This window comes from Ictidomys tridecemlineatus, chromosome 9, assembly GCF_052094955.1.
Source record: "Ictidomys tridecemlineatus isolate mIctTri1 chromosome 9, mIctTri1.hap1, whole genome shotgun sequence".
Classification (NCBI taxonomy): Eukaryota; Metazoa; Chordata; class Mammalia; order Rodentia; family Sciuridae; genus Ictidomys; species Ictidomys tridecemlineatus.
The window spans coordinates 124788818-124807655 of NC_135485.1; the positions used below are offsets into that span (position 1 = coordinate 124788818).

Here is an 18838-nt window from a genome sequence, read left to right on the forward strand (position 1 = left end):
GAGGAGAACACGTCAAACCAGGGCTAAACCTTGAAACCTTGGAAGAAGAAAGAATGAGAGACTTGGTGGTCAGAGACGCTGAAACTGGAATTTCCAAATAACAGTTTCAGCTCAGAAGTTTTAGGTTTAAGTTGCCTTCTAAATAAAGCAAAAAATAAATATTGATATATTTGTTTAAAGAACTTTTACTTCAGGTACAAATTTATGTAGATAACCTATTTTACACCATAATCATTTGAGTTCCCAATTCCATAACATTCCATATGCTTTTTTATACTATAACGATAGGAAATCTACTTACAACATCTCTGTATGCTGCACAGAGGTTCTGTAACTAGTGTTTAATAGCACAGACTCCGTTTCAACACAATGATATGAAGGAGGGAAAGCATTTTCTTTAACTTTGGAAGAGGGCTCCCTGGGGCTGTTGGGGTCGGCCTCTGCATAGCAGGGCAGCTTTCAGTGTAGCCAACCGATTCTCATTAGCCAAGGTCACATCTAGATCCCACAAAGAAGCTGCTGCCCACTGGGTAGCCATCCATAAGCACATACTGCTCCATTGGAGTTTCACTTGTTAAAAAGTAAAGAAAGTCTTAAAAAAAAAAAAAAGGCAGCAAACCCCCAGACCAAGGACCCACCCAGGCTGCACTGGTGACCACAAACACTAGAGGGAGTCGTGAGCACACATTCCGGTAAACCTGATCCCCAGGGTCCTTCCCTGCGGATCTCCACTTGTCTATAGCCTCCAGGGAAATGGCTGCTAAGAGCCCCAGGACCACCTGCTACCAAAATTGGCTCCTCTTCTACATTAGACTAGTTCTCACTCAATGGGTCATCACTAAAACCAGCCAGGGCCCAGCGTGACTGTAAAAATGGAATATGTTGCCCTCGCTCTGACAGACTCGCTTTCTTCACTTTCCCCCACATTTACTCCAGAGTTAGCTACTAGAAGTGATCTGATCAATAGTGACAAGGGCGAGGTGAGCAGAGACTGGGAAAGGGACAGGGCGGTAGAACTCGTCTTCTCTCTGGCTGCTTCTGGGAATCCTGCCTCCTACATCGTGAGAAGCCCAGGCCAGCCCAGTGGATGATGAAAAGGCATGGGGCCAGGTCATCTCTGTTGTCCCAGCGGACATCCAGCCCACTATCAGGCACATGAGTGAGGCCACGCTAGACCACCACGTCCCACCATGTCAGTACGGAAACACCTAATCAACCCACAGGATTGTTTCCCACCCCTAACTGTGGAGTGGTTACTTGGCAAAAGCTAACTACCAGGTGCACTAATCCTACAGCCCATGAAACCCACCTGAGCATGACCTTGAAGGAAGACCATGATGTTGATGGCCAGATGGACAGACTGTCCTCCTATAAAACTCTCCCGTACCTCAAGGTCCCACTCCACTGTTCCATCTTGCTTTCAACATTTTATGATTTCTAGCCCTCAACTAAGCATGTCCTCGAGCTTCAGTCTTCCTGATCAATATTTCTGTGATGTAGGTTTCTAGACCATAAAACTCACAAAGCAAAGACCAACATCTCTGTGTCAATCTTCTGCTGATGGCAAAAAAACAAACAAACAAACAAAAAACACTGTTCAACTTAGTTAAAAACCTTTCAACTTTTCTGTATGCTTGAAAGTTTTCATATTCAAATGAGAGAAAAGATAAACCTATTTTTCACTTACAGACCCAAGACAACACTATAAACACCAAGACCAAATTGTGGTGTCTCCCCAGAATTCATATGTTGAAACTGATCCCCAATATGATGGCATGAGGAGGTGGGAGGTGACAGATCACAAAGGCAAAGTCTTCATGAATGGGGTTCATGTCCTGGTAAAGGATCTTGCCCCCCCCACCCTTTCCTTTCTGCTATGTGTTGGTGCAGGGAGAAAATGGCTATCTATAAACAGAAGGTGATCCCCCAACAGACACCAAATCTGCTGGTGCCTTCATCTTTTACTTCCTGTTTCCAGAACTGGGAGGATTAATTTCCATTGCTTCTAAGCTACCCAGACTGGGGCATTTTGTTACAGCAGCAGGAACAGACTTAAACACACCACAGCCACAGGGATTAGGCTCTGTCCCCACTTTATTCCCAGCACTTAGAAGAGTGGCTGCCCTACAGCAGTTATTCAACAAATGAATCTAAAATGATTAAAGGGATTACAATAAAAACAACACTCAAGGAAACAGAAGAAAATCAAATGTGCATTGTGAGATGAACTCTGGCTTCAAAGTCATTCATTTGCTCCAGAGAGAGACATGACACTGACCAGAAGAGCTGCAGCCAAGCCCCTCACTTTTGCCAGGACCCAGGCTGCTAGGTGAAGAAGGGTGCAAAGCCCTGGACCATCATCTGTGGCCACCTCCACTCCACCAGGGGAGGAGCTCGTTCTCAGGCATGCTGATGCCAAAAGTTACTTGTGATTCTACTTCTTTGCTGAATAGCATGTGAAGGGCTAAAATGAATATAAAAAGAGAGTGCCTGTTTCTGTAAGAACAAAGTTGAAAACTTTGTAAAGATTACACAAAAAGTGAACTGTTTAAGAAAAAACTATCAAATTAAGTAAAAGTGACCATTATTGACAACTGGGGGTAAAAGTCTACCTGAAAGGATTCAGCTACTTCACAAGGATTTTTAAGTTGTACTCTTACTTAAAAAGACTGAGAAACTAGAAATCGTAGACCCTGAAATTATGGATATACTGTATGAAAGAATGGCCACAAGAAACTCAGGACCATACGCAAAGCAGAGGCCTTGCCTCTCATCTGAAGTGTGGTCAGGCTGGGGTGTAGCTAGAGTGGGTGCTCAGCAGGTATGAAGTCCAACTCCTAAAACAAAACAAAACAAACCAACAAAAAAGGTGTGGTCAATGAATACACATTGACAGGCTGTAAATTAAGATGAAAAAGTGAAAGATGCCTTTACAATGTTTAACATTTTTATTGGCCAACCAGTTTCTGATCCCAACTGCCAGGAATAAAGCATCGGAGAATGTATAATCCCAATAGAGTCACCCAAAGCACCACTGACCTTCGGAATGGTGGGAATCCACATAGAAGTATGTAAGTGATCACACCAGCCGCCCAAATGTCCACCTTCAGGCCATAGCTGGGGAAACAGAGGAAGGAAGGAATGAGATACAGTCCCCAAATACCCTCCATGGAGGGAAAGATTGGGGGTCATCAAAGTGTTCATTTCATGTAGAAGAATGAATCAGCCTTTGGTCAAAGTCATCTGTTTCTCTTTCAACCTAACTACAATCTTGGTGACTCTTGTTCAATGACAAACACTGTCTCCGGGGCAAAAGTCCCGGCGTAGGGCTCTTGGCCAGGTAAGCACAAACTCAAGTTCCTGACGTCAAAGTCATAGTGCAGGCCACACTGCCTCACTTCTCGCCTTCACAGGAAGCACTCAACACACAAGCACAGTTGCCACAAAAACGTACTCCACCCGCCCCCACCCCAGAGTTAAAGCACTAACAACCACCAGGGCTCTTACCCGGTCTCAGCGATGATTTCAGGGGCCACGTAAGTCGGCGTGCCACAGACCGTGTACAAAGGGCCTTCCACCACCGTGGCCAGCCCAAAGTCTCCCAGTTTCAAAGACTTGGTTCCATCGGGATATTCACACACCTGCAGCAGAAAGCAGCCTACAGTCAGAAGGTTCCCCCAAAGCAACTTCAAGAGGGCCCTCAAAATGAAGCGGAAAAGACAGGTACACTTATCAGTCAACTCAGAAGAATTCACTCCGTGTGATATGAACACCACGAGTTGTCTCTGATCTTTGATTCTTCTCTTCAGGGATTTTGCTTGACTGTGAAATTTGGAAGACACTATTTTCCATCTTTGCAGAAAGTAAACTACCCTAGGAACCTAAGGAACCACTGTGCTTGCTCCCACGGACAGGTGGCTGCTTATGTGATGGGCTTGAGGGGCCTGGAAGCCTGGAGGCAGGAAACTGACCTTTATTTAGTACTGACTGTGTGCAAGGCACTGGACAGCCAAAGGAAGGGTGCTTATTAAACCACCAGAGTACTTCAGGAGTCATTAAAGTTTACTCTAGGAAATAAAATTAGGGGTGGGGATGGCAGCCTTATTTTCTATACAATGATAAAATATAAAATATAAATATCATAAACTTTTTGTTTGTTTGTTTTGTTTGGCAGTGCTGGGGATGGAACCCAGGACTAAGCAAACACTCTACTACTGAGCTACACCCCTAGCCCAAAATGCAAATATTATATAGGGGAAAACCCTGGAAGTTTGGGGGGTGGGGAATGGACTTTGGGATTAGCCTCCATCTGAATCACAGCTCTACTCATCTCCTGGCTGTATGACCTGTGAACATCGCTTCACCTCTCTGAGCAGATCTGGGAAGTGCAGAGATACTCAGCCTTTCCTGGTGGAGCTGGTGTGAAGGCATACTGTGGCAAACACAGATCAGGGTTCAGTAAACGCTGCCTCCAGTTCCTGGGAGGATTGGCTGATGACATAATTATCACCCGGGAAAAGGTTTAAAAACGCTGGTGAAGAGGTGAACATATATGCTTCAACTGAAGCATGTCTGCAGTGCTATCAAGAATCTTAACATTGTTCATAACCTTTGACCCAGTAAATCTGCAGGTAAAAAATCTATCCTAAGGGAAAAAAGACCCAAAGGCCCAACATAGGGACGTTAATATCAGGATTTACGTATGATTAGAAACTGGAAGCAACACAAACCTTTAACAGGGCAGTGGTATTTATAGTGATTTGCATAGTAAAATATTATACAGTTGCTAATAAGCACTTTTCAAATAAATATCATATGAATGACATTCAATATATTATATAAAGTAAAAAAAATCATATATGAAATATAATGCCCCAAATGTTAACAAGAAGTTGCATTAAGGATTATCTTAATTTTCTTATTTATGCTTTTCAGTAGTTTGCAAAACATTTATAATGACCATGTATTAGTTCTATAATTAAGAAAAATGATTTTTATATAAAAGCAACTTTTCCTTATGGGATAAAAATCTGAAAGTTACATTCTAAATCAATAGCTTCAGAAGCAAGCACACACACACATATACATGTGTGTCTGTATGTGTGCATATATGTATATACACGTGTACATATATATGTATTTATATATATAAACAGCTTAATTTGGATTTGACTGTGTAGTCTTTTTTAAAATTTTTTTTTAGTTGTAGATGGACACAATACCTTTATTTATTTGTTTTTTTATTTTTATGTGGTGCCGGGGAACGAACCCAGTGCCTCACACATGCTAGGCAAGTGTTCTACTCCTGAGCCACAACCCCAGTCCCCTGTGTAGTCTTTAATTTGCTGATATCATCTGTCTCTTGGGTGCCTACTTTAAAAATGATGAATTTCAGGACTAGGGCTGGGGCTCAGTGGTAGCGCGTTTGCCTGGCATGTGTGAGGCACTGGGTTCGATTCTCCGCACCACATATAAATAAAATAAAGGTCTATCAGCAACTAAAATATATATGTGTGTATATGTGTATGTGTGTGTGTGTGTATAATTTAAAAATAAATAATGAATTTCAGAGAAAAATAATTTCAGAGACCTCGTCTACACTGCCTTTCTCTTTTTGTATATTAAGTATATTTTGTTTGCTTTTGCTCTCATTTTACTATGGGATGAACCAGATTTTCACCTCAACCACTACTAACTAGAGGAGAAAAGTCTAGAAAATGTTCTTTCCAGACAAGGATGCTAACAATGTCATCTGTTAGTCTGAAACTTGGTGGTGGCTGATTTATAAGGTCAGCAACAAAAAGCATCAAGATCCCAGGGCTCCCCATGCCAAGGGTTCCCCAGGCTTTACAGGTATTTTATAAAGTATGACAGCATAACACCTCCCTTACCTGCAAAGACCTCATCTGAGTAAGAACAGTTTTTACCTTGGTATTTTCATCACTTCTTCCATGCTTATTATATATACATCTTTATGACTTAAAAGTATCATAGGAGGATTAGTGGTGAGAATTTTATGTCCAGCTCAGATATTTCTATTTTGAGTCAGCAGAAACATATTCAAAGATATTAATGATTTAGCCTAAAGTCCCAGAGTCTAGGTTCTTACTCATCTCATAGACTTAAGACAACTTTCTATTCACTAGACTTAGACGTAGACATTAACAAGAACAATCTACTATAATTACAGTTAGGATTTATGATGCATTTACTGAAACCCAGACATTAGAAATTCCCTAAGTAACTTCAGCGATAAGAACATTATAAGCACAATTTCCTAAATGTCTGTATCGTGAGTCAAAAAAAAAAAAATCTTACTGATGTCATTGTTATTTTGTTTATACAACTTAAAAACACACTCATTAGGTACCAGTTTTGAAAAATAGCGTTTATATTAAACACTCAATTTGGAGATGCCTAGGGGTATTTTAGAGTTGCTGTTGGAATCTCGAAAGTCCCTGAAGCCCCATTTTTCACAAACCCATAAAGAATTCAGAGTCAGATGCAAGGGCATAAGTAGGAAGGGATTAAACAGTCTATAGTCGCTGAATTATATCTGGGCAAGCGGTGCTCCTTGACCAAACACCAAAAGGGACGTGCCCTGAGGGGCAGACAAGCCTGATTCATCTCTCCCCAATGCTACACACAAAAGAAAATATGTAAAATATGAGTCACTTTCAAATCTTACCTGGAGATTCTCTCCAAAGAAGGAAGAAAAATTAAATATATGTTGTATTGATAGCATTCCTTTTAAAACACTGACTTTAGGGTTGGGGGTGTAGCTCAGTGATAGAGCACCTGCCCAGTCCGCCCCAGGCCCTGGCTTCCCTCCCCAGCACTGCCAAAAGAAATAAGGAAAACTGACTTCAGGGCTGGGGGTTTAGCTCGGTAGTGGAGCACTTGGCTAGCATCATTCCTGAAGCCCTGGGTTCCACCCCCAGCACCAAAAAAAAAAGAGTGAGAAGAAACGAAACTGACAATTGACCATAATAATGAGGTGAATAAATGAACAGGGACTCCAAGGCATTTTCAAGGACTCTGTAGCTAAAAATATTTTCCCAAACTTTATCTTAGTGGACTTCTGTAGTGAGCCCACGGGGCAATTACAGCACTATTATTTCCATTTCACAGATGAGGAAACTGAGACACAATAGCAGAACTCCAGCTATCGATAAGTGGCCAAACAGGGTTTTCAGCCAGGACCCTTGCTACCGACTTCCTTTCTTACAGCCACACCATTCTGCAGTACACCCTGCCTCTGAACACGGCTGCCAGAGCCCTGACGGCCGGCTGCACGTGCACAGGTTGGGAGTGGATTTCAATGGCAACTGTGAGAGCTCCAGCCCCGCAGTGTTCAAATGCCCCACCACACACCGAGAGATGCTCTAACAAAAGTTGCTCTTGGAATGCAAAAATAAAATATGTGAGGAATGCAGGTCCCCCATACCAAGTGAGCACTGCATGCTCTCTAAATAAAATGTCAGTGTAATGATTTAGAAGGACTTCAAATAGGAGAAACCAACCCTCTTCTCTCCCCTGTCCCCAGAACTCCTGGAAAAGGTGGAATTTATCACTGGTCTCTCATAGTTAACTCTGACAGAGCACTGCCGGGCTGTAACTCACAGCATTAACGGCCACCCCTGTGCTCCCTGACACAGCGACCCATACATCTCTGCTGGCAAGGTTTTAAATTATGACACTGCTACCAGGGAAGGGGATGCAAATCAGATGTCTGAATGCTCTGGTGTTTAAAAACTGAATTAGTTCTTAGACAGGGAGAGGCTGGCAGTTGCTCTGGGTATTTCTGTTTAGGGTCCCGATGACACTTTTTCCCCCAAGGCCAATGCAGACCTGCTGACTAAGCCCAGAGGCAGATGAGTGAGCCAGTAGGTTCTCAATGGCTGGCACACCTTACTTACGTATGTGCATCTGAGGCTGTTTCTGGGCCTGATCCCCTGGCCTTGCTACATCACACATCAGCATCACCTGAATGTCAGTTTTATCACCTTCATTCTCCCCTTTGGATAGCACATGGAGGTTGGTTCAGATTTTGGAAGAGGTGAACATTCATTTAGGACAGATTAGACTAGATAAGAAACTTGATTCCGATTTCCTGATCACTCTCTGTTGTTAGAAACAGCCATACTGATCATATCATCTATCCTTGATGTACAACATGAGGAGGGAATACTGGGTTCAGATTCTAAGGAGACTTCATAAGTGTTAAGAAACCAAGTGGCAGGCAGAGGGTGGAGCTCCCTGGTACAGTGCTTGCCTCAAATGCACAAGGCCCTGGGTTCCTGCCCCGCCCCCCCACCCAGCACTGCACAGAAACCAACCAGCCAGCGGGTGGGAGAGGGAGGGGGAGGGACCATGAGCAGAAGGGGTGGTGAGTGGGACCAATGAGTTGGAAAATGGACACTCTGTAATGCTCATCTCCTTCCTCCTTGGGCCTTGGCAATCAGAGCTGTAGGACAGGTTGGCTCAGGGTAACCAGTCCTTCCCCAGAAATCTATGGCTTCCATGTTCACAGAGAACAGTAGGAAGGGGCTGTGCAGAGCAAGGAGTCAAGGGGCATTCTCAATAATACAAAACTACAGCCACATCTGGAGGAAGCCCTGTCACCTTTGCTTGTAAAGCCCCTGGCCAAGCTCAGTCAGACAGTGGAGGGGCCTGGCAGCTGCTGCTAGACGTAATAGTGAGAAGTCTGTTTGGAGACGTGAACACCACACTTTTGCTCTTATCCTGAGGCTTAACTTGCACCTCTGTCTCTTTTCCTCATTAGAGTTTGAAGACAGAGTCAGAATGTAACTTTTTTTTTTAATACAGCAGGGATTTTTTTCCAATTGGAACATGTAAAAATGAAATTCAGGTTGAACATCCCATATCAAAAAGGCTTGGGGGGCTGTGGATATAGCTCGTGGTGGAACACTTGCTTAGCATGTTCAAAGTCCCAAGATTCATTCCAGCAAATAAGCCATATTAGTGGACAAGGACTATGTGCATACATAGTCCTCGCTACACAGGAAACTAAGGCAGTAGGGTGGTTGGAGCCCAGGAGATTGAGGCCAGTCTGAGCAAGGTAGTGAGATCCCTTCTCTTAAAAAACAAATGCACAACAGGGGGAGGAAAAAGGGAGGATCATGAACCAAAATCAATTTCCATGCATGTCTGAGTTTGTTAGGATGAACCCAACTACAGTGTATAACTACTGAGACCTAGTTATCAAGAAAAAGAAAAAAGTGGAAAAAAAACAGTAAATCTGTCTCCCCATCAGTTGATGCAAAACCTTGACACTAAAGAATTTGTTCACTTATTTAAAAAAAAATGCACAGAACCATAAATGTTTTATATTTTGGAATATTTTCATATATATAATATTTAGGGGATGAGGTCCAAGTTCAACACAAATTAATTTATGTTTCATTTACAATATTTTAAATAATTTTGTTCATAAAACAAAGTTTCATGGTGTGGAATATTGTGACACATTGGTACTTAAAAGTTGCACACTTTGGAGGATTTTGGATTTTGAATTTTGGGGTTGGGATACCCAATCTGTTTAATTTCCTCAAGGCAGATGATAGTTTTAAAAAAAATGGGGGCTGGGATGTGGCTCAGTGGTAGCGCGCTCATCTAGCATGCGTGAGGCACTGGGTTCTCAGCACCATATAAAAATAAAAGATATTGTGACCACCTAAAACTAAAAAATAAATATTTTTAAAAATGCACATACTTTTAGATGGACATTGAGAAATTATCAAATGCTATTACCAAAAAGGGAAAATGAAAATTCTGGATTAAAAAAACAATTAAAATCCCTGGGACGGCTCCAAAGGCTGCACACATATCTTTGAACAACCACGTGGGTGGTGCAAGCCCGAGCAGGGCATCCAGACCTGTGTTCAAGTGCCAGCTCCCGGCCAGCTGAGCGACCTCTGCACATCCACGGTGTGTTCACACGGTCCTGTCCAAGGGATTGGAGATGAAAAGGAAACTGAGACGACATCAACCTCGACTCTGTGGTGCTTACACCTGAAGGACGGTCGAGTGGAAGATAAACCCCAACACCGTGGCAAGTGCAGCAGGGGCCTGAGGTAACCGGAGCTAAGCCCTGCTCCGAGCATCGGGGGTCAAGTTGAAGATCTAACTCTTGCTCTTAGCATCTCACAAGAGGAACAGGTTTGCCACACTGAGGGGAGAGGGGATGCTGCAATGGCGACCAGGATGGACAGAAGCAACGGAGGTCAGGCTGGGCTGCTGGGGAGGAGTTTGGGTTGCCATGGTGCAGAACACTCGGCTAACCTCACCTCCCAAGTGCTAAGTACGATACTCAGCCCAAAAAGGTGGGAGAAGTCAACTGTCCAGCGTGTGTTTAGAGGGATGTGTGCATGCAAAATTCCACTAGCTTCTCTAGACTCCCTCTGCAGTGTGGTCACAAGGACTGGCTCCCCACGAGCAAGCTGTGTTGTTATCAAGGCACACTGTGGAGGTGAGTTATGACAGGAGAGGAGGCTGGAAAAGTAGACTGGGACATTTATGGTGATCCCTGAGTATCATAGTAATGAACAAGGCTTTTCCTCCTGTAGAACAATAGGATAATGCACTTCCAAGAAAAAATAGCATCTCCTGGTCTCAATTTTCACACTGTAAAACTGAGACGGACAGGACTATTTCCAAAATTCTCTCCTGCACTTAAAGGAACCTCCATGTTTTACTTTGGTCTCCTAGGAATCTCTACTTCTTTCTCCAAATTTATTTTACAGAATATTTGACCCATAAAATAAATTTCATGCTCTTCTTTCTTCAGTCAATATCATTGCTATAGGGATTGGGGTTGTGGCTCAGCGTAGAACACTCACCTAGCACATGTGAGGCCCTAGGTTCAATCCTTAGCACCAAATAAAAACAAATAAATAAAATAAATACATTAAAAAAATGGAAATCAATCAAAACATCTAATGTCTGGTAAACAGTAAATGCAAATCAGTTCAATAAACTATTAGTATTTTAAGGTCACTGACTTGACTCCTGCTGCAGGACCTGAGCTCTTACTACAGGACTGGTTTAGATCCTGGTCCGTCACTGCTTGCTTGCACATGATACGATCATTTTAAAGGACAAACAGTACAAGGTGAAACAAAAGACAGGAAGACGACGTACCAAGAGGTTCTCTGGCTTGATGTCTCTGTGCACGATGCTGAGGCTGTGGAGATACCTGAGGGCGTTGGCCAGGTTGTACACCATGGCGCTGCCATCTCTCTCCGTGTACTTGGTTGAAGAAGTAATTGCATCAAAGAGGTCTCCACCCTGAAGGATATGGAAAAGAACTCAGCAAAACATCAGCGGTGCAGTCCATTGAAGGCCAAGGAAGTGCTTCAGGTGCTGCTAAAACTGACGATTGTGAACAAGGAAAGTTACAGGCAGCAAGACACGTGTCTGATCAGGCCTTCCAGGAACACTGTGAAGCCCTGGGATCGGGCGCCGAGGGGATTGAGCATCTCCTTACCTTGACCAGTTCCATCACCAGGAAGAGCTCGGTCGCCGTCTCCATCTCCTCGACGAGCATGATGATGTTGGGGTGTTTCACTCTGCGCAGTATCGACACTTCGTTCTCAATCAGGTGTTCCTGTCAAGTGAAGGGTGCAGAGAGGGTCAGAGCCCACAGCACCCTCTGCCCCGTCCCTGTGGATAACACTCCGGTAGACCCGAGGCCAAGGAGGCATCTCTTGACACAGAGATGTAACCACATCCCCCACCTACTTGGCTCCTACAGGACAGGACAGGCCAGTGCGGATGTCTTATTGTCACTGCCAAAAAGAACCAGACCTCTGAACGTGCCCCAGAAGCTCAGAGGTGCTTCTCTGGAACATAAAGCATATTGCTTCAACTCAGGGGCTGTGACTGGTGAAAGCGTGGGCACATAGCACTGTGATTTGCAAGTCAGTGGACCACTTTTAATTCCACTACATACTCCAAAGTAAGGATGAGGCATGTGCACCTGGATGCAGTGGCACATGCCTGTAATCCCAACGACTCAGGAGGCTGAGGCAGGAGGATCGTAAGTTCAAAGCCAGCCTCAGCAACTTAGCCAGGCTGTAAGCAATTTAGTGAGACCTTGTCTCAAAAATTTAAAAAAATTAATTAGTTAATTAAAAGGGCTGGGGATGTGACTTAGTGGTTAAACAACCCCTGGTTCAAATCCCTAGTACCCACCCCCCCAAAAAAAAGATAAGGCATCAAGGCATGTAGAAAAACTTGGTAAGCTTATGGCACATAACACACCTGGCATTAAACATTTTTAGTTTTTAACCATTACCAATATGAATTTTACTTCCGTGCTGAAATTCATTAAAAAAAAAGAAACTTCCTGCCTTTATAACTAGATATGAAATCCTTCACCAGATGGCTGGTCCTGCTCATCTTGCATTTCAGAAATCTGAAAACACATAGTGCCATGGGGACCACTACTCTCATTTTAACTTAATCACTTCTCTGAAAATGCCACCCGATTATCAGCCCTGGTGAGTAATGCAGTTGGGATCTGTGCTGTAGCAAAATGTTTACTTACAGAAATTAAGGAATCATTCTCAATACGTGAAGCCATGAATCACGAGCAATGATTGCTTTATTTTAAATGAGACATGAAAACCCCTTGGCAATACCACATTTATTGATCCTCATTAATGTCAACGATGAATTATTTTGAATTTAGAGAATGCTCTATAAAATGTGCTAATTGCCTTCTTACCACATTCTAGGAATTCAAACTGCATAGCCTTTACATAAAATGTACCTTACGAGAAATATCATTCACTACCTAAACACACATGTATGTACACACCTACATAGATACGTGCATCCATATCATTCATATTGCTCCTGTGCCTTTTCCATTACGAATCTCAGAGCAAAATTTAGTGCTCTGATATAGTATTTTATCCCTCGTTGGATACCATCTACGGTTCCTCTCTTGTCTTCATGTATCCATGTATGTATGTATTTTTACTCTAAGCCATCTCAAATCCTTTTTGACGATAGCTGGAGATATTAACTATGACAAATAAATAAATAGCATTCAGAGAAAATCTGCTGCAAGCTCTTGCATATGGCCAGTCGTGTTGCTCGAGCGTGGAATGCACCGCGCTCGTCCAAGAAGTCACTCGATAAATGTTGGCAGGTGAAGCGCAAACGCTAAGCAGAAGCAAAGAGAAGGAAGGAACCAACCACGGCTAGAAATCTGCTCACTCATGTCGGTCACTGTAAGGTATTTGGGTAATCTTTTAACTCTTCATCCTTAGAAGTGTCCTTGGAGTAGGACCTAGGTGTCCGGCATCTGAATCTACATCCCCCGCACTACACATGGCTTTTCTAAGGGGAATGCTTCAGTAAACTTCAACTTGGAATTTTTCTAAATGAAAATGAAAGCTACAAAGCTGAAAATATTTAATGCTACAAGCAGTAGCATTCACACTGACCTGGGGGTGGAGAATCACACCAAGCTTCGTGTAAGAAGAAAAATCTGAAATCTACACAGAGAGCAAGGCTGGGAAGTCTTTGACTAAGTTAGGACTCACTCAGCACTTCCAAACCTTCCAGAACACAGCAGTCCTCAGACCTCGCAAACCACCGCTGGGAAGGGAGGGACAGGGCCTCCTCCCCGCTTCCAAGTACCATCTGTCTAAGTTACAGAGCAGTCCACTGCAGCAGGCGGCCAGAGACCTGTCCCTCCCTCGGGAAGCAGCTGTGCACCCCACGCTGTCGTCACAAATGAAAGGCTTGGCAAACCCTTCACATTTATTCACACATTTTGAAGCATTTAGATCATCTGTGCCAAGTATGTCCCCAGTCACACTAAAAAAAGCAGAGTTATATGTAAAAGCAAGCAAATGGATTTGTTTCACTTTTATGTGAAGCAAAGACAATGACAGTTACTACCACTGTAGTAAAATAGGCTTTTTATTTTATGGTGCCAGGGATTGAACCCAGGGTCACTCTACCACTGAGCTACAACCCCCAACCCCCTTTTTCATTTATTTATTTTTTTTTAATTTTGATCAAACCTGTGATCCTCCCGCCTCAGCTTCCCAAGTCATATTGGTATTACAAGTATGCGTGTCACCATGCCCAGTTGAGGCTTTTCATTTAAAAGCTAAGTGTATCTATCACTTCAACTCTTCTCCCCAATTCCTTTTCTCCAAAGTTGGAAGAGTCTATAAACTTGCTTCTCCAGGTCTCTAACTGTGATGTGAATTTACATGTGTCAAGTAACCCCTACCACCAGGACCCGAAGCAGCTCTCTCAAATTGGGAGTTAAAGTTAGATGTCTGCCACACAAGCAAACTACAACCTCCCCAAAGTTATTATCTTTTTCAATCAAAGGCATGTGGAAAGCCTTGGGGGGTCACACTGTGCACTTCTCCAGGGCCACCAGCAGGGTTGTGTGTCAAATACCAAGCAAGCCCTGCAGCCCTGCTTCCTCCGCCATCACCCACCATCTCGCTCTCTGCACCCACCTGCCAACGGCCAGGACCCCAAGCACAGGGAATGCCTCCATTGGAGGTGGGAGCTGGGAGCCTCTGCTTCTCCACCTCTTCCCATCCCTGTGGAACTGCCTACGAACCAACACTCCGCTTTCTAAACCAATCACCATCAGAAGCGAACCAAAGCACTTCCCAGAAACGTCAGTATAGACGTTGTCTCCCCATTTCTCAGGCAACCCGTTTCTAATATTTAAAAATATTCTCTAATTACATTTTCAAGAATATTTTAAAATATCATATGAATATTACTTTTGTTCTGCCTCATCTTGGGCCCAGAGCAATGGGGTTGTTCACAGTATTTGATTATCCACTGTTACTCATGTTAGGGGACTCACAATTCTAATGCCAAAAAGTTCACCTGTGAGTCATTTCGAGGCAGTGTTCTGCAGCTCAGCAGGAGGGTAAATGACAAGACTGCCAACCTGGCAAAGGACATGGCCTTACCTTTTGACCTTGGTGATTTTGAGTGTGTGTGTTGGGGTGAGGGGAGTACTAGTACCAGGGATTGAACCCAGGAGTATTTAACCACCGAGCCACATCCCCAGCCCTTTTTTCTATTTTTATTTAGAAACAGAGTCTTGCTAAGTTGCTTAGAGCCTTGCTAAGTTGCTGAGGCTGGCTTTGAACTCGTAATCCTCCTGCCTCAGCCACCTGAGCCACTAGAATTATAGGTATGAGCCACTCACCCGGTGGACCATGGCACTTTTTAAAAATGTTTTTTCTTTTAATTGTAAATGGATACAATATTTTATTTATTTATTTATTTTTAAGGTGCTGAGGATTGAACCCAGTGCCTCACACATGCTCCACCACGGAGCCACCACACCAGCCCTGCCAAGGCAATTTTTAGCAAAGAGAGAGACAGAGAAACAGATTATGGAAGCCAACAATTCTCTCAAAACAAACCAATCCTCTGGTCTCCATCCTTCCCAGCCTCAAACAGGCCTTTCCTCTGCCCTCTCTTTCTTGCTGGCTGCCCCCCGCAGAAGGGGAAATCCCACCAATTTGAAGCTTTCCCCTCATCATCTAAGATCTCCCATCACTCACCAGTTCCTGCCCCTCTACCTCCGCAGGCGCCTCTCACTCCGTCCACTCACTCTTTCTACCCCTCTTGCCAATGTCCTGCCTTCTCGCACTTGCACAGGTGATTTTCTGTCTGGAACTTTACCCACCTCTTGTAATCTACTATCTATTCCTCAGGACCAGGCTGGACCTCACCCCCTCTGCTCAGTAGGGCCAGCTTCGATGACCCTCTCACATGCTCCCACTGTCCCCTGCTCTGCACCGGTCGGCCTTTTGAAGGATGACTTCCACCGTCTCCCAGCAGTCGTGCACTTCCTCTGAACTGAGAGTGCGTGTTCCACAGCCAGCCCCATCACTAACACGTAGCAGGTACCCAAGTGTTTGTGTGCATGAGCACACACCTCATGCACTCCTCCCGCTCAACGCTGGCTTTACAGCTGCAACTGTACCGCTTAGTAAACACTACTGAGGACAATACAGGAGGCAAAATGTTCCCATCACTACAAGGACCACTTCTGGGGTGAACGATGGCCACCCACAGATATCAAGTGCTAATCCCTAGAATTTGTAAATATGATTATTTGCAAAAAGGGCTTCTGGAGATATGGTTAAGGGGTCTGCAATTTAGAGAGAGCCCTGGATTACCTGGACAAGCTCTAAATGCCATCACAAGTGTCTTCTAAGAACAAGGCAGGAGCTCTCACCCAGAAGAGAGGTGACATGGGGATGGAGACAGACTGGAGGGACGTGGTCACAAGCCTGAGAACCTGTCCGTCACGTGAAATTGTTCAGAGGCAAGAAACAGGTCTCCCCCAAAGCCCCAGAAGGAGTGTGGATTTCTCACTTGTGGCCTCCAGAACGGTGAGAAAAATTTCTGTTGTTGTTTTAAGCCACGAAGTTTGTGGTAATTTATTCTAATGGCCTCAGAAAACTAACACCATATACTTTGGGATTTGTGCGCCATCTGGGCCTGTGTTAATTAACTTGAGCATTGCTGTGGCCAAAATACCTGGGAGACAACTTAGGAGAAGGAAACGTTCATTTTGGCTCATGATTTCAGAGAGTGAGTCCACGGTGGGCCAACTCCATTGCCCTGGGCCCAAGACGAGGCACAGCATCATGGCAGAAGGGCCTGACTGAGGGAAGCCACCCGACTCATAATGGCTGTCGCAGAGGATGGAGGTGGGAGGTGGGAGGTGGGAAGGGAAGACGAACCCTTCCAGGGCACACCCTCAGGGACCCACCTTCTGTAGCCATGCCCCACTTGTCTACAACTGCCACCAAGATAGTCCATTCAAACCAGGATGAGGTTATGGTTCTCAAAATCTCATCATCTCATCTCTGAGTATTCCTGCCTTGACACAGGAGATTGGGGGGAACATCTCTTATCCAAATCATAACATTCTGCCTTGGAGTCCCAAAAAGCTCATTTCCATCTCAGAAAGCAAAAATGCATTTGGCTCATCTCCGAGAGTCCCCTTGCTCCTAACAGTTCCAGCCTTAGCCAAAAGTCCAAGTCCAAAGTCTCCTCTGAAACTCAAGGCAAACTCTTGGCTGTCAGCCCCTGTGACGATCAAGGCAAGTTACAGATCACCAGTATCCAGTGGCACAGAGTAAACATTCCCAATCTGAAAGAGAGGCACAGAAAGAAAGGATGGTACCAAAACCCAGTCGGGCAAACAGGTCCCGTAACTCCACAGGAGAACATCTAGGGCACCTGGAGGGATATGCCCTCCAAAGGGCTTGGGCAGCCTGGCCCCTTGACCTTACTAGTTGCAGTATTCATGGCTTCTCTCTTAACCTGGCTCTCCCTGCTTCCTGGCCACCATGAAGGAGCACCACTTTTCCACCCCACCCTTTGGCCATGAGGTTCTGCCTCACCTTGGTCCCAGAGTAATTAACTCAGACAGCCGTGTGCTCAAGCTCTGAAACCATGAGCCAAAATAAACCTTACTTCCTCCAAAATATTCTAGTCACCTATTTTGGTCACAGTGATGCAAAGATGACCGACACAGGGCTCATAACATGTAGGTCATGTATGCAGAACTATCTGCAGGGAGAGAAAGGACTATATCTAGGTACGACTACAGAAAGCCCAGGGCTTCGTTCACAGTGGAGATTCAAAAACCATTTATTTAGAATGAAAGAAAATATGAAAACTGGAAGAATCCTTAACCTTCACAAAACCACAGCCTTCTCAACAGCCTCCTGAAGCCTAGCCCTGAGGCAGATCTTGCACTGATCTCCCACTTGGAAGGACCTAACACGGTTTGTGTCCTCTGAGCCTTTGCCCAGCTGTTCTAGCTACCTGGTAGGCTCTTCTTCCACCGCTGCCTACTGACATCCTACTGCGGTTCCAGAGCCAGCTCGAATGCTTCCTGCTGTATGGCACCTTCACTGGTCACCTGCTTCTCTCCCACATGCTTCCCATGGGCTCCTGTAACTCTCTACAGAGTTGGTGACAATTCATCTGTTAAATTATCCATTCCTAGCCCAGTGTCCTGCACATCCACCCACACACACCAAGTTCTAGGTAAATCAATCAATCAATGCTCATGTATATTTAAAAAGAAGAAACAGAAGGCAAGAGAGATGAGCCTTTTTTCCCAGGTTCTTTTTACCATGCAGAAATAAATTGAACCCAGAGTGGGTGTATGGCAGATGGGCCAATGTACAGGCCACCAATCGGCCCCAAATTCCAGCCGCGGTTCTGCTTCTGTGACTTCTGGGAAGCTATTTAATCTAAATCTCCGCTTCCTTATCTGTAGAAGCTCATACAAATGTTTTGCATCAGTGAAGGCAATGTACAAAGTTCCAATACATCTGGGATAAATAATATATTTTAAAAATCGCAGACATTTTCAGCATAATTAACTTCCTGCATTCAACCCAAAATACTTCAGAATAGTAGCTAAATGCACCCCTAAATTTTTTTAAAAAAAATTGTCTAGACAATTTTTATCTGCAAATAAAATTTCAGGCAGGCACAATGGTGCAGGCCTGTAATCCCAGTGACCTGGGAAGCTGAGGCAGAAGGAGCACAAATTCAAGAGCGGCCTTGGCAACTCAGTGAAACCCCGTCTCAAAAAAGGGCTGGGGACAGAGCTCCCTCCCCAGTACTGCAAAAAAAAAAAAAAATTTAAAAGTTAAAAAAGAAAAAAAAACTGTGGTGAGAAAAACTGACTTAAAATAAAGTTTTAAAACCACAATTTGATACAGTCTTAATGTGGAAATAGTTGTTCAAATAAGCAAAAGGTAAAGATGCAAATAAG

At 44.2% G+C, this 18838-nt stretch overlaps 1 protein-coding gene across 8 annotated transcripts in view; it reads right to left on the bottom strand.

Moving 5' to 3' along the window:
• Positions 1-18838, bottom strand: part of Dclk2 (doublecortin like kinase 2) — a 150228-nt gene that overhangs the window by 11279 nt on the left and 120111 nt on the right. For all 8 annotated transcript variants that reach the window (XR_013426128.1, XM_005337588.5, XM_005337587.5 and 5 more), the window contains 4 exons: positions 11510-11629; positions 11164-11310; positions 3508-3641; positions 3040-3117 (listed from right to left, as the gene is read on the bottom strand). Coding sequence is in view for 7 of the 8 variants with exons in the window: in XM_005337588.5 (XP_005337645.1) it covers positions 3040-3117; positions 3508-3641; positions 11164-11310; positions 11510-11629 (479 nt within the window). In the remaining variant the exon portion in view is untranslated. The remainder of the gene's footprint in view (positions 1-3039; positions 3118-3507; positions 3642-11163; positions 11311-11509; positions 11630-18838) is intronic.